The following is a 27,980-nucleotide window of genomic DNA, read 5'->3' on the forward strand; positions in this document are numbered from 1 at the left end:
ACCCTCAATATCCTTCATCACTGGTTATGCTGTGTAGGGCTAACAGAAGTTGTAGACCAATACATCTAGGGGGCAACATTTGTTCATGACTGTAACAAAAACAAAGTTTAATTACACTGAAAGAACAAGATATCATGGTATCCCAGGCAAGTCAGAACACCACAGAGGCCCAGCATATCTAGAGACAGAAAATCTCCAGAATTTCTGAAGCCACTGAAAAAGTTTTATTTCACCCACCAATGGAAAATTTTCCATTTTTCTCCCCAGACTTTCACATATCCAAACACAGCAATAATTTGGATTGGGATGTTTTATTTTAAAGTAAGAACAATTTGACAAAGAAGCAAGAAACAAAATTATCTCAGTCTTGTGAAAAGGGAGGAAGGAAATTATTCTATATTAATTACAATATTCAAAGAATGGCCATATCAAAATGATTCACAGAAAAGAGAATTTGTTCCTTGAAAAGCAGTATAAAACGCAGCCCAAATTAATCAGAGCCTGAAGCACCCCTCCATCCACAGACATGTTTCCTTCATAAGTTCTTATTTAGCCACTCAATGTAGTTATTGACAGCCATCTGTGCTCTAGTTAGGGATAATGGGCTTAAAATAAACATTAATAGTCCATGAAAAGCATCCTCAAGGTGTTCATGTATTACTGGAACTCCTGCTTTCTTAAGGCGTGAGACATACATGATTCCATCATCCCTCAAGACATCATATTGACATGTAATGACATATGTGAGGGGTAATCCACGCAACTTGATATCCTCAACCAATAGAGGTGCTGCTCTTGGATCCAGGAACCCAGGATATTTTTGTCCAAGCTTTGGATTTCCAGGTGTTGGGATGGTATAAACATGGTTCTTTTTAAATCTTTCAGGTAGCCAGTCACTCCAGTTTACAAACTTAAACAAATGGCTAAATTCTGGGGGAACATGTTGATTGATTTCCATTGCTTCCATTAGAGAGAGGTCGGTAGTAAAGTATTCACTCCAAAATCTAAGCATTAAAGATTTAGGCAGAATTGGCATATTTTCATTTTCTTGATAGGATGGCAAATTCAAATCAATGGTCTGAAGAGCAGGGTAGATTAGCATTTGGATCTTCAGTTTAACTTTGACATCAGGGTCATCTAGAAGCTATAACCATTTAGGAGGAAAATGTAATTCTCATATCTTTTCCCACAATAGCTATTCAATCTAAGCAGAACAAGTTTGATATTTAACAGTGTTAACAGAAAGGAGAATTAGGAACTGAAGGTTAATAGATTTCTTGTTTTGTTATTGATGCCTCCATACACAGATTATCCGCAATGTTTACATTATTTAAGGAGTTCAATTTTTTTAAAAATAAAATAAAATCAATTTATATCCATGTGTGGGAACTTCAAGACATGAGTCCTAGTACTAACAATCAAAAAGTATTGTACAGTTACTCTTTTCCCCTTATTTCTTAATATAATGTCTCTTGTAAGAAAAAAGATGAAAGAAGTATTGGGAAAAGAGGGAAATGTTACAAACTCAGGAGGGCATCATCTGGACAGAAACAAGCATACTCCATGAATGAAACAGGCTGATTGCATAATAAAGCTTTGCTTGTTTTTCATAGGAAGCATGGTTCAATATACTCAGTAGTCTTATTACCACAAGCAACGGAGGTGATGGAAGGGAGAATGCCTTCTGTTTGGGCTCTGGCATGGCTGCAAGAGCAGTTGATGTGGCTCTGTGGAAGCCTTAGCAGTGCCCCCTTAAGCAGCAGCTGCTATTGAGCGGAGTAATGACTTCTGTTTGGGTTTTGGCATGGCTGCAGCCATGCTAGACCCCAAATGGCCCTCCAGAGGCTATGACAGTCCACCCCCTGCAACAGGTGAAACCAATCCCAGGGATACCACTGGCTTGAAGGTAATTGTATACATAATGTTTTAAACAAATTTGGGCATGAAATAATGTTTATGTAAACTGAACCATCAGAAAGCAAAGGTGTCTCAGCCACCCATAAGAACAATTTTGGAGTAGTTTGGATTTTCGAATTCCAGACAAGGGCTATTTAATCTACATTCTTTTCCCAAGTATTCTTTGCTCTAATGACTTCCAAAGTATTCTTTGCTCTAATGACTTATAGCTATTTAGAGGCTCATATATGACAGATCCTCGTTTGCTCTACTTGTCCTTTAGTATAGTCAACAAGCTGATTGATCTAGTAAATATAATGTTAATCTGATAAATATAATGTAAATTAGAGCATTTCATATCTCCATATCCACACAAGCAACTGCTATACAGCTACCCAAAACACTTTTATTTCAACAACTTTGTTTATATCAGAGACACTTCCAACATCCTTGTGTGCCCAGATCCCAAACAGGATGTTGCAGGGTTTTCCTTAGTTATATAACAAGGAGCTACAGCTCTAATTTCATTGAACAATGAACCACCCATTTTGGACTCATTACTTTCAAGGGACTATTACTCACCTGCTGTGTTACGGCTGCAGCTAAGTTCCCTCCTGCACTGTCTCCTGAAATGCACACTCTGCTTGGATCTACCTTGTATTGCTCAAGAACACTCCTTTGCAGGAAATACTTTGCCACGGTGTATACATCTTCAAATTGAACAGGGAAATGATATTTTGGTGCCAATCTGTACCTTTGAGGAATGAGTTCAAAAGGAAGAAGAAATTAAATACACTTGCAGTTTATGAAAAACAGAAAGAAAAAAGAGAGAAAAAATTTAGATATGTCCTCCCTCAATGAACTTGCTTTGTGTACATGACTGTCTTGTGGGCTCATGTGTTCTACTCATCCTCAAGACAGTTTCATCCTTCAGCTATGAGACAGTGCTGAAAAATGTTTGTTTTTTTCACCTAACTATTATTTATAATGAAACTAGGAATTGTGGTTGGTTTGTTGCGGACTTCTGTGGCCTACATATGGCTATTACTTTAACAAAAACAAAAAACAAAGGGTGCTCAACAATGGCTGTGTTTCATCCTGGAGAGAAGTGACCAGTGGGGTCCCACAGGGCTCTGTCTTGGGCCCACTGATATTCAACATCTTTATCAATGACTTGAATGACAGAATTGGGGGCATACTTATCAAATTTGCAGATGACACCAAATTAGGAGGAATAGCTAATACTCCAGAGGACAGAATCTAAACTGAAAACTACCTGAATAGACTAGAAAGCTGGGCCAAAGCTAACAAAATGAACTTCAACAGGGAGAAATGTAAGGTACTGCACTTAAGGCGGAAAAATGAAATGCACAGATATAGGATGGGGGACACCTGGCTGAATGAAACTATGTGTGAAACAGATCTAGGAGTCAAAGTTGAGCACAAGTTGAACATGAGTGAACAGTGTGATGTGGCAGCTAAAAAGGCCAATACAATTTTAGGCTGCATCAATAAAAGTATAGTGTCTAGATCAAGGGAAGTAATAGTGCCACTCTATTCTGCTTTGGTGAGGTCCCACCTGGAATATTGTGTCCAGTTCTGGGCACCACAATTTAAAAAGGACATTGAGAAACTGGAGCGTGTCCAAAGGAGGGTGACTAAAATGGTGAAGGGTCTGGAAACCATATCAGACACTCAATAACACAAAGGGGTGTAGACAATATCAGTACGTTTGTCTGTAAAGAGAATCCTACACATGTAGTGTTGTACTACAATAAGATCTTCTCTATAGAATTTGCATGGATGGCACTATTGGTTTCAAAACCAACTCTTCCAGCTGACCAAAATTAGTAAGGCAGATTCTGTAATCTATTCCCTTCCACTTTGGACTTCTGCATGTTTCACTGGAGTATCCCCAAGAGATCTAGGATGTACACATATTTAATGGTGTACATGTACTTAGCTAAGATGTCATAGTCTCTTCCCATTTATGGCTTGAAGCCCAGTGCAACATTATTTCATGTCTGCTGATTCTTAATAGCTGCTTTTAAGCAGGAGTGGGAATTTTAACTCAGATATTTTATATATGATTATCTTATTAAGTTGGGTCCAGGTGGAATCATGCTTATAATAGACCAACTGAAACCAAAGAGATTTGCAAGTCATCAGCACCATATCTACCACTTATTTAAATCAGTTTACTTGTAGAGCTAAATCTAGATCTCTCCACTGCATTTCTTCTTCTTTTTTCTTAATCTGTAATTAACTTCAGTCCTTGGAAAAGGAAAGGCAGAATTAAGGGGAGCTGGATTGTCTCTTCTGATATAGCATAAAATATTAACATTTTTTAAAATGAATGTTTGTGTGAGCTGGCCATATAAAAAAAATAATGAGTTACGGAAGAGAGTGTTTGCTGATGAACTGGATTTCCCCCCCTCCAGAATTACTGAAGCATTGTTAAAGGGAGTTAAATTGTTTTTTAAACTCACATATATTCTCATGTGACATTTTTTTTAACTGTATGAGATTATTATTAATAATATAACTCTATTGATAGTACCCCTCAACCATATTCTCAGGGATATCTACAAAAGGAACAAAACAATTAGTGCAAGATTCTGTTGGGGTTTTATGCTTGTCTATTTCTGGGCACAATTCAAAGTGGTGGTCATGACCTATAAAGCCTATACGGCTCAGGTCCAAGCTATCTGATGGACCATAGTTTCCCATATATGAACACATATTCTCCAAAGTTTCACTCTGAAACAGCATTTCTTACTCGACTGATACAATGACAGCATTTAGTCTTTCAGAAATCCATCTTGACTGAAGGTCATAGGCTTCCATGGCTGCAACAAAATAAGTGACAATGAATATTTTATGGCTTTATTCCAAAACAAATAGATAAACAGTTCCCTCTCTCTTTTGCCAGTGGCTTTTTTCCATGAATCTATATGGTTCAGGGATTTCTTGGCAATAGAATACAATCATTGCACAAACTGCTTCACCTAAAAGGTTCTAAACCAACCATGCCTAAGTGTCTTCTTGAAGGAAAATTTTTTGAAGCCTCACTTTACAGGCTATTCTTGCCTGTACCAGCAGATATTTCAAGATGCATCTGTTTTAAGGGTATTTTCACTGAAATTCCAGATATTGATGAAGCTAGTGGATTGTTATGCATATACACTTATCCAGGATTGGTCCTGTCCTCAACTGGATTATGGTGCATCTAATGACTGAATTCACAAGATGTATCCACACCACACCAGTTTAGCAGTACAATGCCACTTTAACTGCCATGGAGCTTTGGTGCCACAAAATTATTATTATTATTATTATTATTATTATTATTATTATTTCCAGAATCCCATAGCACTGAGCCATGACAGTTACAAGTGGTATCAACCCAAGTTATTTCTGCAATGTGGATGCAGCCAAAGATAACTGCTAACTGCATAACTTGCTAAACAACATGAGACACTATGACACTGAATGTCAGTTGCCAGGTCTGACAAGGGGGTGGGAGTGAAAGAATTATTATCATGTCATTCTGCCTGTGGCCATCACAGAAGTAACTAATTAGCCACAATGGGGAAAAGGTTGCCAGACTAGACTGACTTTGGGACAGACTCATTAGAGCTCCTCTTATGCTCTTAATATTATCAGTTCCATATTCCATCTGCTAAACTGTCACCGTGGCTCTCTGTCAGCTCATCTGACCTAAAATTTGGGCACTGTCCTGACCATGATTCATGAAGCAAAAACTATTATGGTTCTAGAAATATCAGAATTTGCTGACATTATTTCTATCCCTTTATCACATGCCACAGTGTATTAAGCTCCCATGCTAGAATGGGAGTGAGCAACTGTTGGTTCTATTATTGTTGTTGCTGGTGCTGTTGTTGTTGATTCTCAGTGGCCCCTAATTGGGTTCCATGCCAATGTTTTAGCTTCCAGGTTTTTTTGTTTTTTTTTTTTTTTTTTTGGGGGGGGGGGCATTTCCTGGTGCAGGAAGCCAAAGAAAGGCCAAATTTGTACCCACAATCCAAGGGCAATTTGGAACAATTTTTCAAAAAGGGCTAGGTGCAGGGATCCACAAACATGACCATGGGGTTTTTCTAGAGCCTATGGGCTACATTATCCCCTCTCTTGGGAGAATGTACACAATTCAATCCATCCCTCATGTATGCAGTAGATCTGGTCAGGCCCCACCAGGAATATTGTGTCCAGTTCTGGGCACCACAATTTAAAAAGGATGTTGATAAACTGGAGCATGTCCAAAGGAGGGTGACTAATATGGTGAAGGGTCTGCAAACCATGCCCTATGAGAAACGACTTAGGGAGCTGGGATGTTTAGCCTAGAGAAGAGAAGGTTAAGAGGTGATATGATAGCCCTGCTTAAATACGTGAAGGGATGTCATATTGAGGAGGGAGCTAGTTTGTTTTCTGCTGCTCCAGAGAACAGAACCCGGAACAATGGATGCAAGCTACAGGAAAAGGCATTCCACCTCAACATTAGGAGGAACTTCCTGACAGTAAGGGCTGTTCGACAGTGCAACACACTCCCACGGAGTGTAGTGGAGTCTCCTTCCGTAGAGGTCTTTAAACAGAGGCTGGATGGCCATCTGTCGGGTATGTTTTGATTGAGATTTCCTGCATGGCAGGAGGTTGGACTGGATGGCCCTTGTGGTCTCTTCCAACTCTATGATTCTATGATACTACTAATTTTCTGTTCTTATGGCCTGAATCCTTTAAAGCAGGCCTGCACAACATACAGCCCGGGGGCCGCATGTAGCCCACCAAAGCATTTCAGGTGGCCCATGAGGATGTGGAATGACTTCAAGGCTCCTCTGCTGCTCAGCCTCTTCCTGAGGAGAGGGTCATGTATGGGAGGAGTAGGAACATGGGCAAATGCTTGCCCTGCTAAGCTCCTTTATTGCTTAGCTTTCTATCAAGGTGGAGGGGGCAAATGCTTACCCCTCAAAGCTCCTCTGCTGCCTGGCTTTCTCCTGATGTCATATTGAGGAGGGAGCTAACTTGTTTTCTGCTGCTCCAGAGACTAGGACCCGGAGCAATGGATACAAGATACAGAAAAAGAGATTTCACCTCAACATTAGGAGGAACTTCCTGACAGTAAGGGCTGTTCGACAGTGGAACACACTCCCTCAGAGTGTAGTGGAGTCTTCTTCCCTGGAAATCTTTAAACAGAGGCCAGATGGCCATCTGTCAGGGATGCTTTGATTGAGATTTCCTGCATGGCAGGGGGTTGAACTGGATGGCCCTTGCGGTCTCTTCCAAGTCTATGATTGTATGAGAAGGCCAGGTGTTGGTGGTGGAGGAGAAGAAGGACAAGCAAACACTCACCCTGCAAGTCTCCTTTTCCGCCAAGCTTTCTCCTGAGAAGGCCAGGCAGTAGACAAGGAAGAGGGGCAAATGCTTGCCCCTCAAGGCTCCTCCATCGCTTGGCCTTCTCCCAAGGAGAAGTCCAGATAGAGGAGGACAGGAAAGGCTCTTCGACCACTCAACTTTTTCCTGAGGAGAGGGCCGGGCAGAGGAGGAGGAAAAATGGAATTAAAATTAATTAATTCTAATTAATATTATTAATTAATATTATTAATTGTATTTAATTTAAACCTATCTGCAGCCTGAAGATGTTTAGTCTATTTTAATTGTGCTCCCTACTTATTGCCAAGTTGTGTAGGTCTTCTCTAAAGGCACCAGATCCTATCTAATCTTGAAAGCTAACCAGGGTTAGCCTTGGTTAGTACAGTGGACCCTTGTTATACGCTGGGGTTTGGTTCCAAGATCTCCCGTGTATAACAAAATCTGTGTATGCTCAAGTCCCATTACATATAATGACATAGCAAAATGGTGTCCCTTATAAAAAATGGAAAATCAAGGTAAATGGAGCCCTGGTGGCGCAGTGGTTAAATGCCTGTACTGCAGCCATTCACTCGAAACCACAAGGTTGCGAGTTCAAGACCAGCAAAAGGGCCCAAGCTCGACTCAGGCTTGCATCCTTCCGAGGTCGCTAAAATGAGTACCCAGACTGTTGGGGGCAAATTAGCTTACTTGCTAATTAGCTTACTTGCTGTTCACCGCTATGATCTTTGGAATAGCGGTATATAAATAAAACAAATTATTATTATTATTATTAAATTTATACTTTTTTGTAACATTTTCAAACCGTGTATGCTTAAATCCGTGTATAAAAAATCCGTGTATAAGAAGGACCGACTGTACTTGGGTGGGAGAATGCCAACAAATAACAAGTGCTATAGGTGTGGTACAGACTGAAGCCTGCACCCTCCCCCCTTTCTGTGCCAGATTGGGGGCAGGACAGCCTCACTGGCAGCCCTGCAGCTCCTATCCGGAGTTTTGCTGCTTCTCCATGGTCCAGAAAAGGGGTGCATCATTCCCACAGCAACCACAGCCATGAGAGAAATGGGCTGCCCAGCCCCTTTCTCCTTGGCATCGTTCCCGGAGCCGTTAGGTTGCTGTGGGAATGATGCATGCACCGAAAAGGAGCCCAGCCCCTTTCTCCTTGGCATCGTTCTCGGAGCTGTTAGGTTGCTGTGGGAATGATGCATGCACCGAAAAGGAGCTTCCTCAAGCAGCTCCTCCTTTGCGGTGCCACAACCAGGAAATTGCACCCTCATGACACCACTTCCTGTGTGCAACGTATAGTCACTGCACAGCACCAGCGGCCTCATGGCTGCCCCCGTGTGAATGGGAGGCCACCATGAGGATGGCGCAGTCACATTTTAGGGTTAGGGAATGTGCGGTTGCCATGCAGTCCCTAACCCTAGAATTGGCACCGGTACGCTGCATTTTGGTGGTCTGTACCATGCCATAGGTTACATTTCAGAGGAAGGAACTGGTAAAACCACCTCTGAATATTCTTTGCCTAAGAAAACCCTACGAAATTCATGGGGTCACCATAAGTTGGCAGGTGACATGAAGGCACATAAACACATACCCACAGCCTCTAAAAATTATTATTTCTGACTATGATTTCTAGAACCCCACATCCACCATTTCCATGTTCACTGTGGAATTCTGTGATTTCTAATCCTCCCAAAATAACTTCCCTAGACTGTTTTCAACAGAAATCCCTTGATAATGAACCTTATCTTCTGGATAAGGTATTTTTACTTTTGTTTTTGATATTTTTGATATCTGGTAGTGTCCAATATTATATCCACTGCAAATCCTGCCTTAGTGAAAATCTCAGGGCTGGGAACTTCTCGCCTCAAGCTGGATCAAAATCTCCCTATCTAGCTTACAGTTTCCTTGACTGTCTCTCCAGTCAATTAACAGAGAAAGCTGGGTATTTAAAGGTAATTGATCTTTAAATAACTGTGCATAGAGTCAATATTTTTCACTGAAGACCCATACTGGCAAGAAAAAAAGAAGAGGAAGCCCCCATGCTTACCCGTCCCTCCTAAACACCATCCACCTCCATGAATATAAATTACTGCTCTTTTCAAGGAGTCCAGCTTCCCTTTAGGGATATACAAACGAACAGGAATATCATTCATTTTTGTGTCTGTTACGGTGACCTTTTCATCAGATACTGGTGCTGTATATTGCATACTTGAGATCAGCATCATTATTTCCATGTGGTGCTTAAGACCCAGTTTTTCAGCAATGTCAGCCTGGAAAACAAGAGAACTATTTATGTCAGTATATTTTACAAAGTTCCAAGTGCATAATAGTCTACATTCACTGGTGCCTCATTCATTTACAGAAGAAAAAAAAAGCTGAAGACAAAAAATTCAACATATATACTATCATCATTATTAATCCTTTATATGTTATAAACTGCCACAGCAAAACTTCTAGGGCTATTGCTACAGTTTCATTTTGTATGAAAAAGTACTGGAGATCAACAGTGCTTTGTGAGATATACTGGATGTGATACCAGAGACACTGTATCCGAACTCTGAGGTTTATCTCATACTCTGTAAAAGAAACAGGAGGCATGCTTGAGGAATCGTACCTTAACCTAAATCCAATTGTTGGTCTCAGCTAGAGTGGACTCATTGTACCAATGGGAAATTAACTAGTCAATACCTATGTAGTTTGCATCAATCCAATGGGCCTACTATAGCACAGATTAACTACTAAATTTAGGACTCTGTACCTTGGGTACATCACACACTTTCAGCTGCAGAAAACCCCTTGATAGCCCCTTAGGGTCTTCATAAGTTGGAAAGGACTTGAGGGTTCAAAAGAACAACAGTTAAATCTACAAATGGGCAGCTAAAGAATAAGAAGTGAGCTTGGAGAAGGGTTTGCTATCTACTGGAACATCATGTCCATCTTTATTTGTAAGGATATTATGAGATTTGACTGGCCTTCCATGGCATTTGGCAAGGATCTGATACCAGATTTAATCAATATGGTAGTCTGCTGAGTGAAGAAATAAACATGGAATGTCTTTATCTCTCTGTGAAATTGTAGGATTTCTTTCTTTCCTGCCTGCGTGGAAATGTTAAACAGGAGACCATCACCCAAGTATACTGTGGACTTTATCACACGTGAGGAATTTATCTTAATTTTGAATGAAAAGAAAGTGGGGCCAGAATGCATTTACTTGAATTCGCTAGTTCAGCAAATTTATGTGAATGCAAATTGCATTCGAACTGGATTCCCATTGCCCAAAAATAGCATGCCATTGTCCGAATTTGCTTGTGGTAGTCTATCACGAAATAACGTGAAACCCCATGATTGCTCTTGGACTGACTTCCCATTGCCCGAATTTGCGTGTAGTGGGTTATCACACAATAACGTTAAACCCCATGATTGCGTTCAGATTGCCATTGAATTATACTTCCAATTTCCCTTGTCTGATAAACTCCTGTCATCCAAGTAGATGCCATTCTTCTTTAAGGAAGACAGTTCCCAACAGCAAGTACTATTCTCCTGGATCCTACCACACTTCCTGTCTCTATTCTTTCAATCAAATTCAAAAGTCAAACCTGGTTCTCTCTTGCTGGGTAACATACATTAGTGATTTTCTTTTACCATGGCATATAACTATGGTTGGTGGTAGGGAGGTGTGTGCATTGTCCCTGCCAAATAAGAATTCTCCTCCAGTCCCCATACTTCTAGCATCTAGTAACATAAATTTTCAGTTGGTTATTTGGAAATAGCTTAGGCATCCAAAGAAAAGAGGCAGGCAACTTTACCAAGAGAATCCAGCAAATATAAGAGTTCTGGGCGGAAATAGTTTTTAGTGTCTCACTCTGTGCAACAATTTGGAGACATTTATGGGGGAGAGCCAGAATTCTTATTTGAGGAGACAATCCTCCCTCCCTGGCAGCTATACCCCTACTTTGTCTTCACTATTTGCCAGACTCACTCTGGCCCTCAGTATCTCCCAGTCATTATGGTATATAGACTGCATCTGCACTGCAGAAATAATGCAATTTGACACCAGTTAACTGCCATGGCTTCATCCTATGGAATTCTGGGATTTGTAGTTTGTTGTTGCACCAGAGCTGTCTGATAGAAAAGGCTAAAAAGAGTGAACTCTTGGTATCCGCTGGAGTTTGCTTCCAGGAACCCTCAACCTCCATTATATACAGTGGGACCTCAGTATCTGCAGACTTGCCATCTGTGGATTTGAGCATCAATGGATGGCAAGCCCCCATTGTCCCCAATGGTGGCATGTGCACGTGGCTGCACCAGCATTAGGGACAGCCCCTATTTTCCCCAGTGGTGGCAAATGTACCTAGAGTCCTGTTGTCCCTAATGGTGGTACAGCCACATGCACACACCACTATTGGAGGCAACAGGGGCTATCCCTAATGGTGGTGTGCCACATGAACATGCTGCCATTGGGAACAATGGGACTTGAGTATCCACAAATGTTGGTGTCCGTGGGAGGAGGGGGAGCAAATGGGGCAAATGGATCTCCAGCAAATACCAAGGTCCCACTGTACAATGGCATCATAAAATGGTGAGCATTATATAAAATGGCAAAATCAAGGTTGTTTTCTGATATCCATATCTCCATGGATTCAACCATCCACAGTATACACACACACAAACTAAATAATCCATGGATACAGAGGGCCAACTGTACATTACAAAACTGCAAATCCCAGAATTCCATAGCATGTTAAAACAATATCAAACCATGTTATTTCTGCAGTGCAAATGAACCATTGAAGAAATATCTCCCGGAGCTGGTTGGCAGCTGCTTGCAGGGAATGGGGAACTCTGTGTATAATAATGTTACATTATGTATTTGTCTTCTAGTACTGGGTTACTGGGGATCTGATACAGCCCATTGGCAGCGGTGAATATTCAAAGCTATAAAATCATATCCAGATTATAAAGTACCTTTCACTGGCAAGGACATCCCAAGGTGCCCAGACCACTAGCTTCAATCAGCTTTTCAGAAACAAGATAGCTAAAGGTTGAGAAAACATTTTCCCACCATAAATCTCACATCCTTTGTCTGATGCTTAATTCATTCCCTCCTTCCTAGTGCAGATAGGGGGTAAGGGGAAGAACAAAACATAGCCATGGGTAATCAGGCAGTTCATCCAAAATGCCATGCGTCTTGGAGAGAAGGAAATTAGATGTTCTTGTAGCCTTTCTTAAAGAATTTCTTTTTAGTGTGGTATTTATGTTCTCTGCTACTCAGGGAAAAAAAATCCAAATATAGTTCAGATGCCAAAACCAAGAAGACTTCTCTTTTTAACTCCTACAACAAAGAGTCTAGAGAGTTTTGAACATAAATTTAGAATCTGAAGCTGCTTTTATGTGTAGTGCATAAACAACACACATGTATAACAAATGAATAACAACAAAAGTAAACTCATTAATGTAGTAAATTGATATCTAAAGCACATGTTGGAAATAACAAAAAAAAAACCCACATATTTTATGAGTGGATTTATGTGTTTTCAGCCACACAGAACTCTGCGATAAACCTAGAAACCAGATTTCTCAGTCTGCCAATAGGATAACAGCAGACAATACAGCAGGGGTGTTTAACATCTTGCCCATGAGTTGCATGTGGACTTCAAGTTGCCCCAAATGGACCCCTGAATTACAGTGGCAATCACTAATAGTTTTACTAAAGCCTACTCTCCGATGGTCCTGAATTGGCAGGGACATTCCTGATCAATTTTCTGTAATCCCACTTTTTCAGTTGCTTTGAAAGCATTTCTCTCCCCTTCTTCCACTTCACGCCTTTGTCCCCAACTTATTCTAATTGCTGCAGTCTGAGTTCAAAATGCAAAAGTAATTCACACTCAATTAATCCAGCAGGTGGGAGATGAGAGAAGGAGGATGAAATCTTGTTCATCCCAGTAAGCTCATGGAAAGGTAAACTGCTGGAGCCTCTCCTAGCTGTCTTTTATCCCTCATTAATAATTTTTGCCATCTTGATCACACTCTAGTGTTGCTTGACCACAAATATTCTGATTGTCATCTGTAAAATGTTGGACTGTATGTAGGATGCAGTGTGGTGTAGAGGTTTGAGCATTGAACAAGGACTCTGGCAAACCATGATTCAAATCTCTGCTTAACCATGGAAACCTACTGGATAACCTTGGGTACACTTTTTCCACCTCAAAGGATGGTGATAACAAACACTCTCTGAACAAATCTTGCCAAAGAAAACCCTGTGACATGGTCATCATAAGATGGAAATAATTTTAAGGCACACAATAGCAACAATGCTGAAGCAAGCCAACTGGCTTAACATTCCCCACCATCCCAGTTGCCTAAGAGAAGTTGGCAGGCTTCCCAGAGGGAAATCATTGGTGACTATGTGAATAAAAGTTTTTTTCCGAACCAGCATGGCTTTTCTTATGAAGGATTGAGTGCCATTAGGCAGCTGCTAAATTCAGACATAACAAGAAAAAAATGCACTGTCAGAAGAGCAATTTGGAGGTGTGGTACAGCTTGCCTACACTGTCTACAACATATCTCTGTTCAAATAATGGTTATGGCTTCAAAGCCATATTTTTAAAAATAACACCCCATCTTTTATTTCTTCTGATTTTTGTGTGTGAAGGGAACACAGAAGACTGGTTATTGTCTGTCTGTTGGAAAACCACAGCTGGACTAATTTATTGTTAGATTATACACACACACGTGTGTTATGTTGCTTCAGTGAAGCTTTTTTTAAGTCAAGGCAGCACTAATATTTTCTGCAAGGATTTTATCACAATGGTATGCTTACTCTTTCTGTGAATATATGCCTTTTGTGGTCTAGTTTTATGTTGTCTGCATAGTTTGTGTGGCCACAATGAAAATTTAGTGCCCTCTTCTATAATAAGTAGCATTTTACCATTTCCCCCCTTTGGAATCATAAGTATTTATATGTAAGTAATTCATTGTGAAAGAATATTGTTAAAAACTGCTTCTGGGAAGTAGTAGTTTGATGCACAGTCTAGGGCCTAAAAAAAGATAAAATAAATAATTTGAAATGGTTTTAAACACTTCTCCAATCAAAATGTAAAAGTGTTAATGTTGTGTTGTTACATTTGTAACTTGTAGTTGTCCAAGTCTGGGGCGCAAAGCAGCTTACAAGTATTGATTGAAACAGTTACAGCTATATGTTCATATTATTCAAAAGGTTAAAATAATATTAAACTATCAATAGAATTAACAACAGGTAAAAGCATGACCACTGAAACAGAAAAACAACTACAAATACAGGCTCATTCTTTTAAGGGATGGAAAACATCCCTTAAAGGGATGCTAAATCAAAATAGTCTTCACATGTCTATAAAAGAATAGCAAAGAGGGTGCCAATTTAATGTTTCCAGTTCTACTAAATCATGGCAATATTTCAACAAGACAAGGATTCTATTTCATACAGAAGGCAGATACAACCAGGAAGCTTACAAATGGGCAAGGCTGGTAAGATGCTTTGGGTTCTCTGGGAAAGATGCTCTCTGTCCCCTTGCTTTTGTAGTGTCTTCTACAAGTGTCACTTGGTGATGCCACCCTGATAATTGTCCAGTGCCCCTTTCAGTTCTTTCACATCATCTTTGTTGTCCACTGGTTGGTTTACAAGGTGGGAGTAAGGTGATATGGTGGTAGTATGACTGGGCAACAGGAGGGACCCTGCATAGCATTACAAGACCTTGTTATTCTTTTTAAAGGAAGGCTTTTTAAAAGTCTGATAGCCACACAATTCCCTCATCTTGTCAGGTGATGACACCAGGCCTGAAAACAGGGCCTAAAGGTAGCCTTTGGTTTTTCCCAGCATCAACTGTACAAAGGCATATTCCCTTAGCAATTCTGGCCAGTATCTGGGTGTGTCATTCCTAGTTGTGCAATTGCTTACAAATACAGGTTGCACAATGGATGATACAACCAGATGCAAAACTAGTGAACAATCAGTTAAACAAGCACTAGTGTAAAACACACTGGTGTCCCAGCCCCTGGTGTCACCTGGTACGGTGGGCAGAACTACCAGGGGCCATGGCTAAAAGGCCATGCTCCCCTGTTCTCCTTCCTCACAGTACTGGTGGCCTCCTCATGAGGAGATTGCTTCTGCTCCTGGGAAGCAGGATGGGCATGCTCGGCCTTGTCTTTCCTCATGGTGACAGCAGCCTCCTCATGCAGAAACCACCAATGATGTCGGGAAGCTGGGCTGGGTGCACTCGGTCTTTTCCCTCCTTGCAGCAGCCAACACATTGTAAACTGGTTAGAGAATGCTTTGTTCACTATGGCCCCATTCCCACTGGGCATATAAAGCAACATATATCGCTGTGAGTCTGGATTGGATCAAGTTTCCAATTCATATTCAAATCAGGTCCATTGTTCCCATTACAAAAGGGAGCAAACTGACGCGATTTTTCTTGACCCATGTTCTCATTCCCATTGATATTTCTCTGTTGTATTTTGACACAAGTTTTTTTTTTTTTGTTCCCCATTCCCACTGCCTTTCTGGAACCATTTTTTTTAAAGCTGTCAATCAAGCGCTTAGGCAATTAGACGTCACAGTGATGTTTAATTCCCCCTTCTTCTTCTTATCTCCCCGTCTTCTTCAAACCACCCCAATATGCAGCAGCCAGCCACCCTTTTTCTGTCTCAAAAAAATAAACATGGATGGATGCAGGAGCCACATTCAGGGTTTTGGGTTTTTTTCCTCTCTCTTTCTCTTTTTCCTTTTCGCTCACAAAAAGTTTTTGCCAGCCTTCCTTTCTTCATATCCCTTCTTCTCTTTCCTTTCTTTCCCCTCCCTCTCCAAAAAAACCAGTTTAACTTTCTTCTTTAAAAAAAAAAAAAAAGTTTTACACACTCGAATATTTATTATTATTTCTATCATTATTACTATTTACAAAGAGAGGGAGAGAAGGATGGCTTTGTGGGAAATTTGAAGAGAAAAAAAGTTGAGGGGTTGGATAGGTACATAAAGAGAGAGTTGTATTTCTTAGCGTTCCTCCCTTTAATTTTTTGGGGAGATGCTTAGGTAGCCTAAGGCCCTTTTATTACAGTTGGGAGCCTCAGGGTTTTTCAAGGAAGAAAGAGGCGCCCACTTGCATGGGGCTCCTCATGAGCAAGAGACTCAAGTCCAGCATTCCTGCCTCAGGAGGATTTGGGGGAAGGCATTTCCTTCCCAGTAAGTCCCCACAAAGCTGAGGAGAGCCTGAATGAGGAGGCTCCTGGCCTCCATAGGTCTCCCGAGCACGGGCACCCTTCTTCAAACCACCCCAATATGCAGCAGCCATCCACCCCTTTTCTCTCTCAAAAATGGAAACAAGGCTGGATGCAAGAGCCACGTTCAGGGTTTTGGGGTTCCCCCACCCTCTCTTTTTCCTTTCTAGTCACAAAACGTTTTTGCCAGCCTCCCTTTCTCCATATCCCATCTCTTCTTTCCTTTCTTTTCCACTCCCTCTCCAGTTTAACTTTCTTCTTTAAAAAAAAAAAAAAAAGTTTTACACACCATCAGGGAAAGGCTACGCGAACGGGGGGAAATGGCGCCGGGAATGCCAGGAAAGAGAGCAAAGCTGGTGACACCCTTGGGACATCTCCCTGAACATTGCGCCTCCCCCGATTTGGACACCCTTGTCATTCCCATTAGTTTGCCATGAATCTGACACGGCAGCTGCAAAAAAAAAAAAAAAAATGGTGTCAGGATAACCCGGGTTATCCACTGCTGATTCGGGTTTTAGCTAGAGAAATCGATCCAAGTTGGATCAAACGCAGATTCAAATGGGAACAATTTTCCTTAAACAAGGATTGAACACGAGTTCAAATGAGAACAATGTTCCTATCTTGATTCAATTTATAGCCCAGTGGGAATGAGCCCTATAAAATGTAAAGTGCTTGCTAACTGCTATTTCAGCAGTGACCTCCTCATTAGGAAAGTGCTGCTGCCACAGAGAACCTGGGCTAGGCAGGCTCACCCTTTCCCCTCAGTGGGAAGATGGCCTGATCAAGTGTCCACCTCTTCAGGGGTGTCAGCTGAAGAGGACCACACCGCTGAAACCCCCCCTAGTGACACCACTAGTAAGACAAAGCATGGTACTCTTTATAGAACTGGAAAAATTTACAAAACTCTGCTAGAATACTTTTCCCCTCCACCTACTTTATGCTGGATTTAGGCTTCTATTTGGCTTAATATCTATTCCTCCACAGATATATCTAATGCTTGATTAAAGTAGCTATTCATTTTAATATAAATTATTTGTCATATATACTAGGTTGATAAGGGTGGGGGGGAAAATGCTATGGCATAAGGGTTTGAATGCTCGACTATGACTCTGGGGACTAGGGTTTGATTCCCAGCTTGGCCTTGGGCAAATCACATGCTCTCAGGCTCAGGGGAAGGCAATGACAAATCTCCTCTGAACAAATCTTGCCAAGAAACCCCATGATAGGTCACACCCCTGGAGTAAGCATAAGTTGGAAATAACTTGAAGGCACACAACAACAATCAAAGATGCTGAGGAAGATTGTACAAACAATATACCGTGTGTGTGTGTGTGTGTGTGTGTGTGTGTAAAAGAGTAAGAAATGGGTGGGCCTCCAGAGGTTGTTGGAGTGCAACTCTTAACATCTCTAGCTAGTACAGTCAGTGGTGAGGAATACGGATAGTCGCAGTCCAACAATCTGGAGGGCTGAAGTATCCAAAAAGAACAAAATTATATAACATGGTGTGCAAGAAACAAGAACTTCAAATCTCTCAGAAGGCATTAGAACACTGAGCAGGAGGTAGATTGTTTAAGAAACAAGAAAAGCTTCCTCTTTGGCATCTCAATTGTCTTCACTGTATACATACAGACGAATGTACTGCTTTGCTCTCATACTGTAGAAATACGATTACAGTTGTCCCTCACAATTTGTGGGGGATCCATTCCTGACCCCGTGTTAATTGAAAAATGGCAAATATTCAAGCCCCCATTGAAAATAATAGCAACACGCTCCAGCGGGCGCACAGACCATTTTGTCTCTCCTGGCTTCCTGTCCATGGAAATTCAAGACCACGAATAGGAAGTCAGCAAATCCAGAGGGGCAACTGTTTTCTATTTTACTGAAAAAGAATGTTCAATGATTTTTCAATTTGTTAGCAGGTTTGAGTTGGTTATATCATCTCATGCTTCCAGGATGTACAAGTCAACCAATTTTCCAAGTAAGGGCTTATCTGAAAAAACAGCCAGTGTTTCTTAGCTATGGATGAGATCCTGCAGTTGAAGGGTATGTCTGACACACAGCTACGTCTCCATGACTACATCTCCAAAAACCCCTAAAAACACCTTTTAAGAGATGCTTTTGGGAGGATGGGCAGGTGGGAGAACAGTGCAGACTGTTGGAATATGATCCAGAATGGAAATGAAAGATGACAAGGTAACTATAGGTCACCTGCAGCCATGATGACTAAGCATTTGGGCTGTGCTGAGTCACAGGATGTGCTGTCACAGTGATGTCATCATGAGCTGGAAAGTAGTGCAAAAGTGATGCAAAAGCACTCTGTCACCCTGCCTGGGGGACTGGGTTTAAGGTGACACACCAGGAAGAGGCTGGACTAAGTGGCCGCATGGCACAAATGGGGAATTTAGCCTTGATGAACATATTTCTGTTTCTGATAGAAGATACAGAACTGGCTTATTTGTTGAAGGGTGGATTATGTTTCTTACATCTAAAGAGAGTCATCTCTCAATATAACTACAACAGAAATATAATTTACACAGTGCTTTGGAGTTCACATTTCCCACTGCAATAAACTAAAGGCCAAAGTTTGCTTACCCACATTCCTATGATGTCTTCCTGTTATCATGGCCTAATACCAACCTGCATCTCTGGCCTCATTGCCCATCAGCAACATTTAGGCAGCTACAACACTGTGTCAGATCCATAAAGGTCAACAGATTTTTTCCCTTTACGACCTACAGAGAAACAGGAATTTCTGAAACCCAGGCAGACAATTAATGCACAGCCTGAAGGAGAGCCCTGAGCTTTTGAAGAAATTCTTAACAACATGAACAAACAACAACAACAAATGAAATGGTGCCAGCAAACAGTAATCGTGTGCAGATCAATAGGAGATCATGACTATCAAGGAGTTTCAGGGAAGAGTCAAGGACCAGTTACAGAAACTAGCAGACAGAAGAGCTTACTATAAATATATTTTCTAAATTCTATAAATTCTGGGACAGTGTTTCTCAATCTTTAACTCACATGCCCATTTGATACATATATAAATATAAATATAAATAATATATCACATCCCCCTTCAATCTACCTGGCCCAATAATTCTACCTGGAATGCTGTACTGTATTGTTTAATGTGGGGGGATTTCTTTTTATTGGATTTTGTAATTTCGGTCTGTTTTTATTACTGTTGTAAACCGCTGTGATCATGGGTATAGCGGTATACAAATAAAGATTCATTCAAGATTCAAATAAAGATTCATTCAAATATCATTATTAAAAAAACCAAACTAAAGCATTTGCAAAATTTAGAATCTGTTTGGAGGAGGCTAGTTTTTGGTGTCAGGGGAGCTGAATACCAGATTTGTTGGGTGGAATATTAAGTGAGGTGCATGGGGGGCACATAATGGCACCATCCACAGATAATGAACTCTCCACTAAAGCATAATTCAGAGAAAAGGAAAATAAAGGAAAGATTATAGGTATGCTACTGCATCGTTGGATGATAGAATAAGCTTTATACTAAGAAAGCAGTAAGTATACATTTCCTGTTTTCCAAATAAGAAAATTGGATTATAAAGTTGAATGCTTCTTTCAAATTGCATAAACCTTTCCTGGAATCCTGATCATTCCCTGCAGGGAACACTGTCCACCATTGGAATCTCCATTCCAAAACAATGGAACAGTGGGGAATGCCTCAGAAAGAGAAACGAAGAGCATTCCAATACTACTATCCACTGACCACTTTTAAAATCTTTAGTAGAAAACAAATATTATTAATATAAGTGTAATGTGCATGTTAGCATTCCATTCCAGAGGTTTAATGTTTAAAAACTGGTTTCTTAAGGAAAACATGATGTGAGAAGTGTTTGCATCTGACAGAAGCTACTGCATTTCCATTTCCTCTACAATGTGTTCCTTTAGTCCCAGGTATGTATAATGAACTTTCTGCAGCTCTTGAACAGATTCAGGAAGCAGATTCAGGTCTGACTCCAGAAAGGAATGCTTAACTTTTATACTAGCTGCTGCTTCTAACCTGAACTATCTCATAGCAGTTGTCTCTCATCACTCCTATGCATGGTTTCTGTGGATGCAATGATAGCAGTTGTGGAAAGAAAATGCAGAGGGGAAATGCTAAGGGCTTCCTTCCCTGGAAGATCTCAGTGCTCAAATAGGTGTATCTAGAAAGATGCATTCCTTCCAAATGTTGTCCCAAGCTGTTTAGCTGGCTCCCCACTTTAGACCTTTTACCCAACACATGAATGGTGGGGGCAGAGCATGGTGTGTCCTCCCTTCATCTCAGGGAATATTTATCACAGGGGAGGCCAGCACTCAAATAGGCCTCTTGAAGAATGTATAAATTAAGTTTCAGTTCTTTAATGGAAACCACAGGCACAAAGTACAGAATCAAGTGGAGTTATGGCATGCTTCTTTTATGTTTTTACTTAAACCCAAGGCAGTCTAGGTTGGAGTGTAACTGAGTTTTTTTTAAAAAAAAAAAACAACAACACAAAGGGAAAGGGCAGGGTGAAGTTGCCCTCTTCTCTTTTCAGGTTAAATGTTTCTTCTCTCTGCTTTTTCACCCTCTGAAGATGTACAGAAAATTAAATTCCACAGCAGTGGGAAACAAAGTGAAAAATTCTCATGGAAATTGCATAGAAGTCATGGGTGTTATAATAACTTGAAAAGAGAAGAGGGCAGCTTCACCCTGCCCTTTACCTTTTTTTAACATAGGAATAGTCCAGTATCCCAATGCCCTTATCAGCAAAAGGCCTCATGTTTGCTTTCATCCAATATTTGTTGCCTTAACATATCATCCTGATAGCATGGACAATGTCAAGGAATGAACAATTTTATTTGCACAGATGAGTTTAAGCATAGAAAACATTTTTCCAATATTAGACATGTTTTTGTTTCAGCATTCACTGAGAGCGTCTTCTTAGCAAAAAATGTGGGCGAATTGCCTCAAAAGCAAAGGATTAATTTGATCAAGGTTTTAGAACAAACAATGGTTAAATTAAGTGTATCTTGCAACATTTTCTCAAGATAACACAAGTTGCCAAGATCTTGTGGGTGTGTAGGAATTGATGCATAACAAAACTTGGAAGTAACACAGTACATGTGACAACATGTTGCCCTGGGTGCTTTGAAAAAAGTAATGCAACAACTGGTAGTATCGTTAGATTCCTCCATGCTCCATCTATATAAAAGGAGAAGCTGTATCTCCTGTAATAGGGGATCTTTCACAACCCTACCCAGGGCAGTTTGCTCCCCTCCAGCCTCATTCCAAACTCTGCAGTGTGAGGGTTTGCCCACTCATGGTGCTTTCTTCCATGACATTTCTATGACAGAAGGAGGATAATATATATGCATAGCCTTTGGACACTTCCAAAGGTGTGTCTACCTACAAATGGAAAGTATTCTTAACAAGTTGGTGGGATTGATTTCCTTCTTTTGTTCCATTCATCTCTTCTCTCACCACATTTATTGCCTCACCTATAGAAATACTGAGAAACCGGTACCCTGTCTTTGGCCTGTTACAAACGGGCCATTTTGTGCATGCGGAACGTGCACTAGGGTTAGGAAGGGGCGGTGCTTCCGCACCCCCTAACCCTAGTGCTCGCTCCGCACACACAAAATGGTGGAGGCCGTTCCACACGGCCGCCGCCATGAGGATGTCATGGCTGCGCCGCCTCTATACAGGGCAGCACGGACATGACATCCTCGCTCCACGCCAGGGCGCATAGTGCACCCTTAGCGCGGAGCAGGAAGGAGCTCCGTTTCGGAGCTCCTTCCTGGTTTGGTCCGCTGGGCGCAGCCTTCAGATGGCTGCGCCCAGCGGACCAAAGGAGAAAGGGGCCAAGCGGCTTGAAGCCCCAAGGACACCCCATTCCAGGCTGCGGGGAAGCGGCCTTTTGCCGCTTCCCCGTAGCCCGGAAAGTGGTGGATCAGGGCCTCAGTGGCTGCCGTTCTGGCAGCTGAGGCCCCGATACACCGGGGAAAGGGGCAGGTGCAGCCCGCCCCAAATGGGTGGTCTGTAACCCGCCTTTATGTACAAATCTTATACCTTATGTAAAGGTTTGAGATATATAACTGAAACAAAGACAAGGGCTTGGTATTTGCCTAAAGATATCGGAAGGGATCATGACCTTAACTAAGTAACCTCTCTTGGCCTAACTCCTCCCCCTCCCCCCCCCCCAAAGTTGACAAAAAATGTCATTCACCCACACTTCCATCACCAGCAGGATGGGTCTCCTTCTCCCCATGCAACTGATTCTCAGCAAAATAGAGTTGGGAGTTATAATTTTGGCACTAGTGTTGCAATCACGACTAAGTAGCAATTGTGAATACAAAACAGTTACCTATATTTGTGTGTGTGTGTGTGTGTGTGTGCCCTCAAGGTACCTGTCAACTTATGGTCACCCAATAAATTTAATAGGGTTTTCATAGGCAAGAAGTAGTTTTGCCAATTCCTTTCTCCAAAATATAGTTGGCAGCACCTTATTCATTGGCAGTCTCCCATCCAAGTACTAACCAGGGCTTCCTAGATCAGACCAGATTTTCTGGTACCTTTAGGATATTTACACACCTGTAGATCTATAGTAGCAATCTCCTCAGTACTTAACTTAATAGTTGATACAGGCTGAGTCTACCTTATCCAGAATTCCAAAATATGAAATACTCCAAAAAAACAGATCTGAAATTTTTCATGGGTGGTCAAGATAGTGACACCTTTGCTTTCTCTTTGTTTGATGTACACAAACTTTGGTTCATGCCCAAAATTATTAAGTTTTATACAATATTTTTATTAATTCTGGGCATGAAACAAAGTTTAGGTACATGGAATAATTAGAAAGCAAAGGTGTCACTATCTCAACCTTTTTCAGGCTATGTGTATAAGGTGTATATGAAACATGAACAAATTTTGTGTTTTGGATTCCATCTCTAAGAAATCTGATTATATACATATATGCAAAAACAGGAAAGGGAAAAAAGCAGTTTAATCAAGAAAGCAGGACATTTTTGGATTTACTGTTGTTGTTAGTTGCCCTCGAGTTAGTTTCGATTCATGGCAACCCTGGGGATGAGACATCTCCAAGAATCCCTACACTCCACTGCCTTGCCCAGATCCTGCAAGCCCCTGCCCATAACCCTCCTGATTGAGTCTATCCATCTGGTTTGTAGTCTTCTTCTCTTTCTTCTACCCTTTACCTTTCCTAGCATTATTGTTTTTTCTAGTGATCCATGCCTTCTCATTATGTGGACAAAGTACGATAGCCTCAACTTGATTATCTTTGCTTCCAAGGAGAGTCCTGGTCTGATCTGTTCAAGAACCCATTTGTTTGTCTTCTTGGCTACACACACTTAAATTTTGATTTACTACACACACTTAAATTAACTGTTACAGAGGGACAGGGTGAGAATGCTTGGTCTTCCAGATATTGTTGGGTTCTAACTCCCATCTGCCTTAGTAAACATCACCAATAGAAGTGGAATGAAGCTGCAGTCCAGCAACATCTGAAGAGATGCAAGTTACCTTGCCTAGCAACAGGGTATATTAACTAGCAGATAGTAAAAATATCTTGGAATTCTGTTCTTCTCTTATTCCATCATGGAGCTGCTAGACACAACATAGGTCTGCATAGTCAAAACAATCCTTTAGGACATCTTTGCCATCAAATAAAGAACACATATGGTTCCTTATTAGCAGTATGTCCAGGAAGAATAGTCCTCCGTGCACAGAACTACATAATAGATACTATAATGATATCCATGTATTAGAGATAGGTTCTGCTGCCATAGCTCTGCCATGCATTAACTGAACCAGTGATTTTTTTTTAAAGTCAAAAAGGGCAATGTACCAAGGCACAGTATCTTAAGTACAACACAGGCTCCAAAATCCATCCATCTTATTATGCCTTGTCATTGGAAGCCCCTTGTGGCCTGTGTTATGAACATTACCATAGGGTACATAACCCATGTTAAAAAAAACATTTATCTATATTAAAGAACATCTGTGAGATTCTAATTCAGTATCCAAAAGACAATGAAACGCCTTCCAATTAATTCTGTGGCAGGAAGAGCTTCACATGTCAAAAATCTCCCTATAATAATATATTGAAAATAAACTTAATTGGAAATTATTCTTGGGCCTTGAAGTGAGAAATTCACACACAAATTGGTTCTCCTGGGATTTGTGGTGAAAGTACTTACTAGATATTGTCTTCTGCACAGTAATCCCAAAGATAAGAACTGTGGTTCTAAACAAAAATTGTCAATCCCATGTACAAACAGAAACAATATTCACCATTCATTCCCTAACCAAAATAGGGAGTGGGAGGGGGAATCACAATACTCAGGCAAACCAGTCAGGGAGAACTGGTGAGACTTTTGTTTAGTTTTCACATGACGGTCACACATCCCAAAGTTTTTTTGGGGGAAATTTGTTCTGCAAAGAAATATACATGGGTTCTTTGTGTGCAAAAAAAAAAAAAACCCAACAACAATAAACCCAACCACCTCACATTCTTTTGCACAAAGATCTACTCTTTCCAGATTGCCTAGTGGGTTTTTGTGTGTGTGTGTGTGTGTAAGATTGTGTTGTTGTTTTTCTAGAGAGCATTACAGTGTTCCAGGTTGGTGCTTTGTGCACAAGAATTTTTTGTGTGTATGCAAGTTTTCTTTGTGCAAGAGTGCAGAAAACAGCAATATTGTACAAAAACAGACAGCTGTTTTTCCCCATAAAAATCATGATTCTCATGCAAAAACCCCAAAACAACCCACATGTATTTCTGCAAAGAATAATTTCCTGTAACACTTTGGGATATTCATTTTCTCTGTAGTGAGGAGAAAAGTTTAGAAGTCATTCGGTGATGGACTGGAAGAGGAAAAACAGACTGAAACTGAATCCAGATAAGATGGAGGTACTTGTTGTTGGAGCCCTTAACACAGGTATGGAGGTTTGCCAACCAGTCCTGGATGGGGTCACACTTCCCCTCAAGGACTGTGTTTGCAGCTTGGGAGTGCTCCTGGATCCATCGCCCCAGATGTCAGCTCAGATAGATGCAACAGCCAGGAGTGCTTGCTATCAGCTTCAGCTGATATGCCAACTGCGTCCCTTCCTGGAACCTGGGAACCTAAAAATTGTAGTACATGCACTGGTAATCTCACAACTTGATTTCTGCAATGCGCTCTACATAGGTTGCCCTTGTGCCCCTGTGCTTACCCAGAGGACCTTCTCTTCTACCGCTCCCAAGTTATGGAATGGCCTGCTGGAGGAGACCCGCTATATTATTAATCTTGACAGCTTTAAAAAGGTGGTCAAAATGGATCTCTTCCAACAGGCCTTCCCAGATTAGCATCTCAGTTGCCTCCCACTGACTAATCTGTCTTTAATAATCTTAACTACTGTGGGGGGGGGAGGGATAGGGGTTTTATAATTTTAACTGTATTCTCTTTTATTGTTGTAATCCGCCTGGATTCCAAGTGATTAGCATCTCAGTTGCCTCCCACAGTTGCCTCAGTTGCCTCCCAAGCGGAATATAAATTATTATTATTATTATTATTATTATCAACTATATTGTTTTATTGTTATGGTTTATTATTGTGATTATTGGTTATAGTGGGTGGGTGGGTTTATGGGACATTTTATTTTATTTTAAAGTTTTTAATATTATTGTAAGCCGCCCCGATCTCATTGGAAAGGCGGGGTATAAATAAATTATTATTATTATTATTATTATTATTATTATTATTATTATTATTATTATTCACCCTACTTGCAAGGATGAAACAATCAAATATTTACACCCCTAAATTCTCACCTAACACTGCCCCTGCCCCTAGCTAGTTACCCTGTTTTTCCCTTTACTTCCTTTGCCACACACCTCCCTATAAAAACAAGCTCTGATTAAGTCTGTATTTCTTCTCCCTGTTTTGCCTCACTTTAAATTGTTCTTTGCTTCATTGGTCTGCCAACTCTTTTTTCAGTTCTTTGTTTTCTTCTTTCCTAAGAGTGTATTTTTATGACCTCCTGGGATATCACTAACTCTCTGGGTAGTCACATGAAAGCTGACACCACACCACAGCCTCACATGCATCTTTAGAGTGGCTTTTCTGTATACCTCAGCAAATACTCAGAAAACCTATTCTCACTCCAGCAACAAACCAAACAGCTTATTGCACTGGCTGGAAATCAGCAGGTAAAGTACAAGGAATCATGCATTAAGAAAGAAGGCTGCACTTCACATTCCCATATCTCCCTAATCATTGTGTCCTCTTTTAGCATATATGAAAAAGATAAAGCTCAGAGACAAAATGTCCAATACCTTTTACATACAACCACTGAAAAACCACCAGGTGCCAAGATGGTGGAAACCACAGATGTGTTTAGACTAACAAGATTCATTAAAGAAAAGTATTGAAACCAATGTCTAATCACGGTGGTAGTCATAATTTCACTTCCAGATCATTAGCTGCAACCCACTTGTCACATATTAGCAGGGTTACTTTTCTCCCTCGCACATAGAATTGCAATTACAAATTACATTAGCGCTGAGAAAAATTCTAGCTGCTTTACACTTGATTGATTACTTCTAGAATTAGCACTGTCTATTTATAGAAACATCCATGCAGCAGACTAAGGAGTATCTGGGCAATGTGTGCCATGGTAATTAAAGCCATTATCAAAGGGTGTTGTGGATCTTTTCTGCCTCAGTAGTGGTATGCTCATATTTCTCAGACAGCTCTACAAATCAGAGAGAAAACAGAATGCTTCAACAAATAGGTAGCTTTTCCTCCATTGGAATTCTTTTGAATAGATTGGATATTTACACGCAGAGAGAGGGAAGGAAATGCACCTATATTATTCTATCTCCCCTCCCCATGCCACCACTCCCAATATTTCAATGTCAGAGCACTCTGTTTCAGACATGATTCACTCTAATTTTGCATAAACCTGATCGGCTACGTTCTTTGTCCTTGTCATTCCTCCCTAATGTGAGCTATCTCAAACACAGAAACCTGGAATAAATGAACATCTAAAACACTTACCACATGCCCTAAGGTTTTAAAGACCGCATTAATGAGCATCAATTTCCAGCGTTCTTCAATATTCTCTGGAATGGGGGTGTAAACATAATAAGCAATCAGAACAGAAGCGATCAAAAGCCATAGTGCTGCCTTTCCCATCTTTTACTATATCCACTTCGTTCAAGACTGAGTTGCATTGACTAGCCTCACACTGAGACTTAACTGAGTAAGTCAGCTGACAGCAATGAAGTTAGTCTGCTGTTACACACAGATCACGCCCAAGGGGTCAGATCTCCTTTGATCACTGTAAAAAGGTTACCCCAGAGGCAAAACAAACAGAACAACCTGATCTGTTATGCCTTTTGCAAGCAATCCAGTCACCCACAGTCAGATTAGTGGAGTTTGCTTTACTGTGAAGA

General features: G+C 40.9%; 1 protein-coding gene across 1 annotated transcript; it reads right to left on the reverse strand.

Moving 5' to 3' along the window:
* Window positions 1-394: 394 nt before the first annotated feature.
* AADAC (arylacetamide deacetylase) lies at window positions 395-27,731 on the reverse strand. Its single transcript, XM_089507719.1, has 5 exons — window positions 27,583-27,731; window positions 9,332-9,554; window positions 4,676-4,745; window positions 2,479-2,650; window positions 395-1,144 (listed from the first exon to the last, which is right to left on the reverse strand). Exons 1-5 carry the CDS (start codon window positions 27,718-27,720, stop codon window positions 536-538), a joined length of 1,212 nt encoding a protein of 403 aa, XP_089363845.1. The 5' UTR covers window positions 27,721-27,731; the 3' UTR covers window positions 395-535.
* Between the last annotated feature and the right edge of the window lie 249 nt (window positions 27,732-27,980).

This window comes from Sceloporus occidentalis, unplaced genomic scaffold, assembly GCF_023333645.1.
Source record: "Sceloporus occidentalis isolate IW3139 unplaced genomic scaffold, rSceOcc1.0.p SCAF_2, whole genome shotgun sequence".
In the NCBI taxonomy this organism is placed as follows: domain Eukaryota; kingdom Metazoa; phylum Chordata; class Lepidosauria; order Squamata; family Phrynosomatidae; genus Sceloporus; species Sceloporus occidentalis.

Coding starts and splice junctions, on each gene's coding strand:
- AADAC (XM_089507719.1), bottom strand. CDS start 27,720: ATGGGAAAGGCAGCACTATGGCTTTTGATCGCTTCTGTTCTGATTGCT. Junction 4,746..9,331: donor ATGGTGTTTAGGAGGGACGG/GTAAGCATGGGG, acceptor ATTTTGTTGCAG/CCATGGAAGCCTATGACCTT. Junction 2,651..4,675: donor GCTGTCATTGTATCAGTCGA/GTAAGAAATGCT, acceptor CATTCCTCAAAG/GTACAGATTGGCACCAAAAT.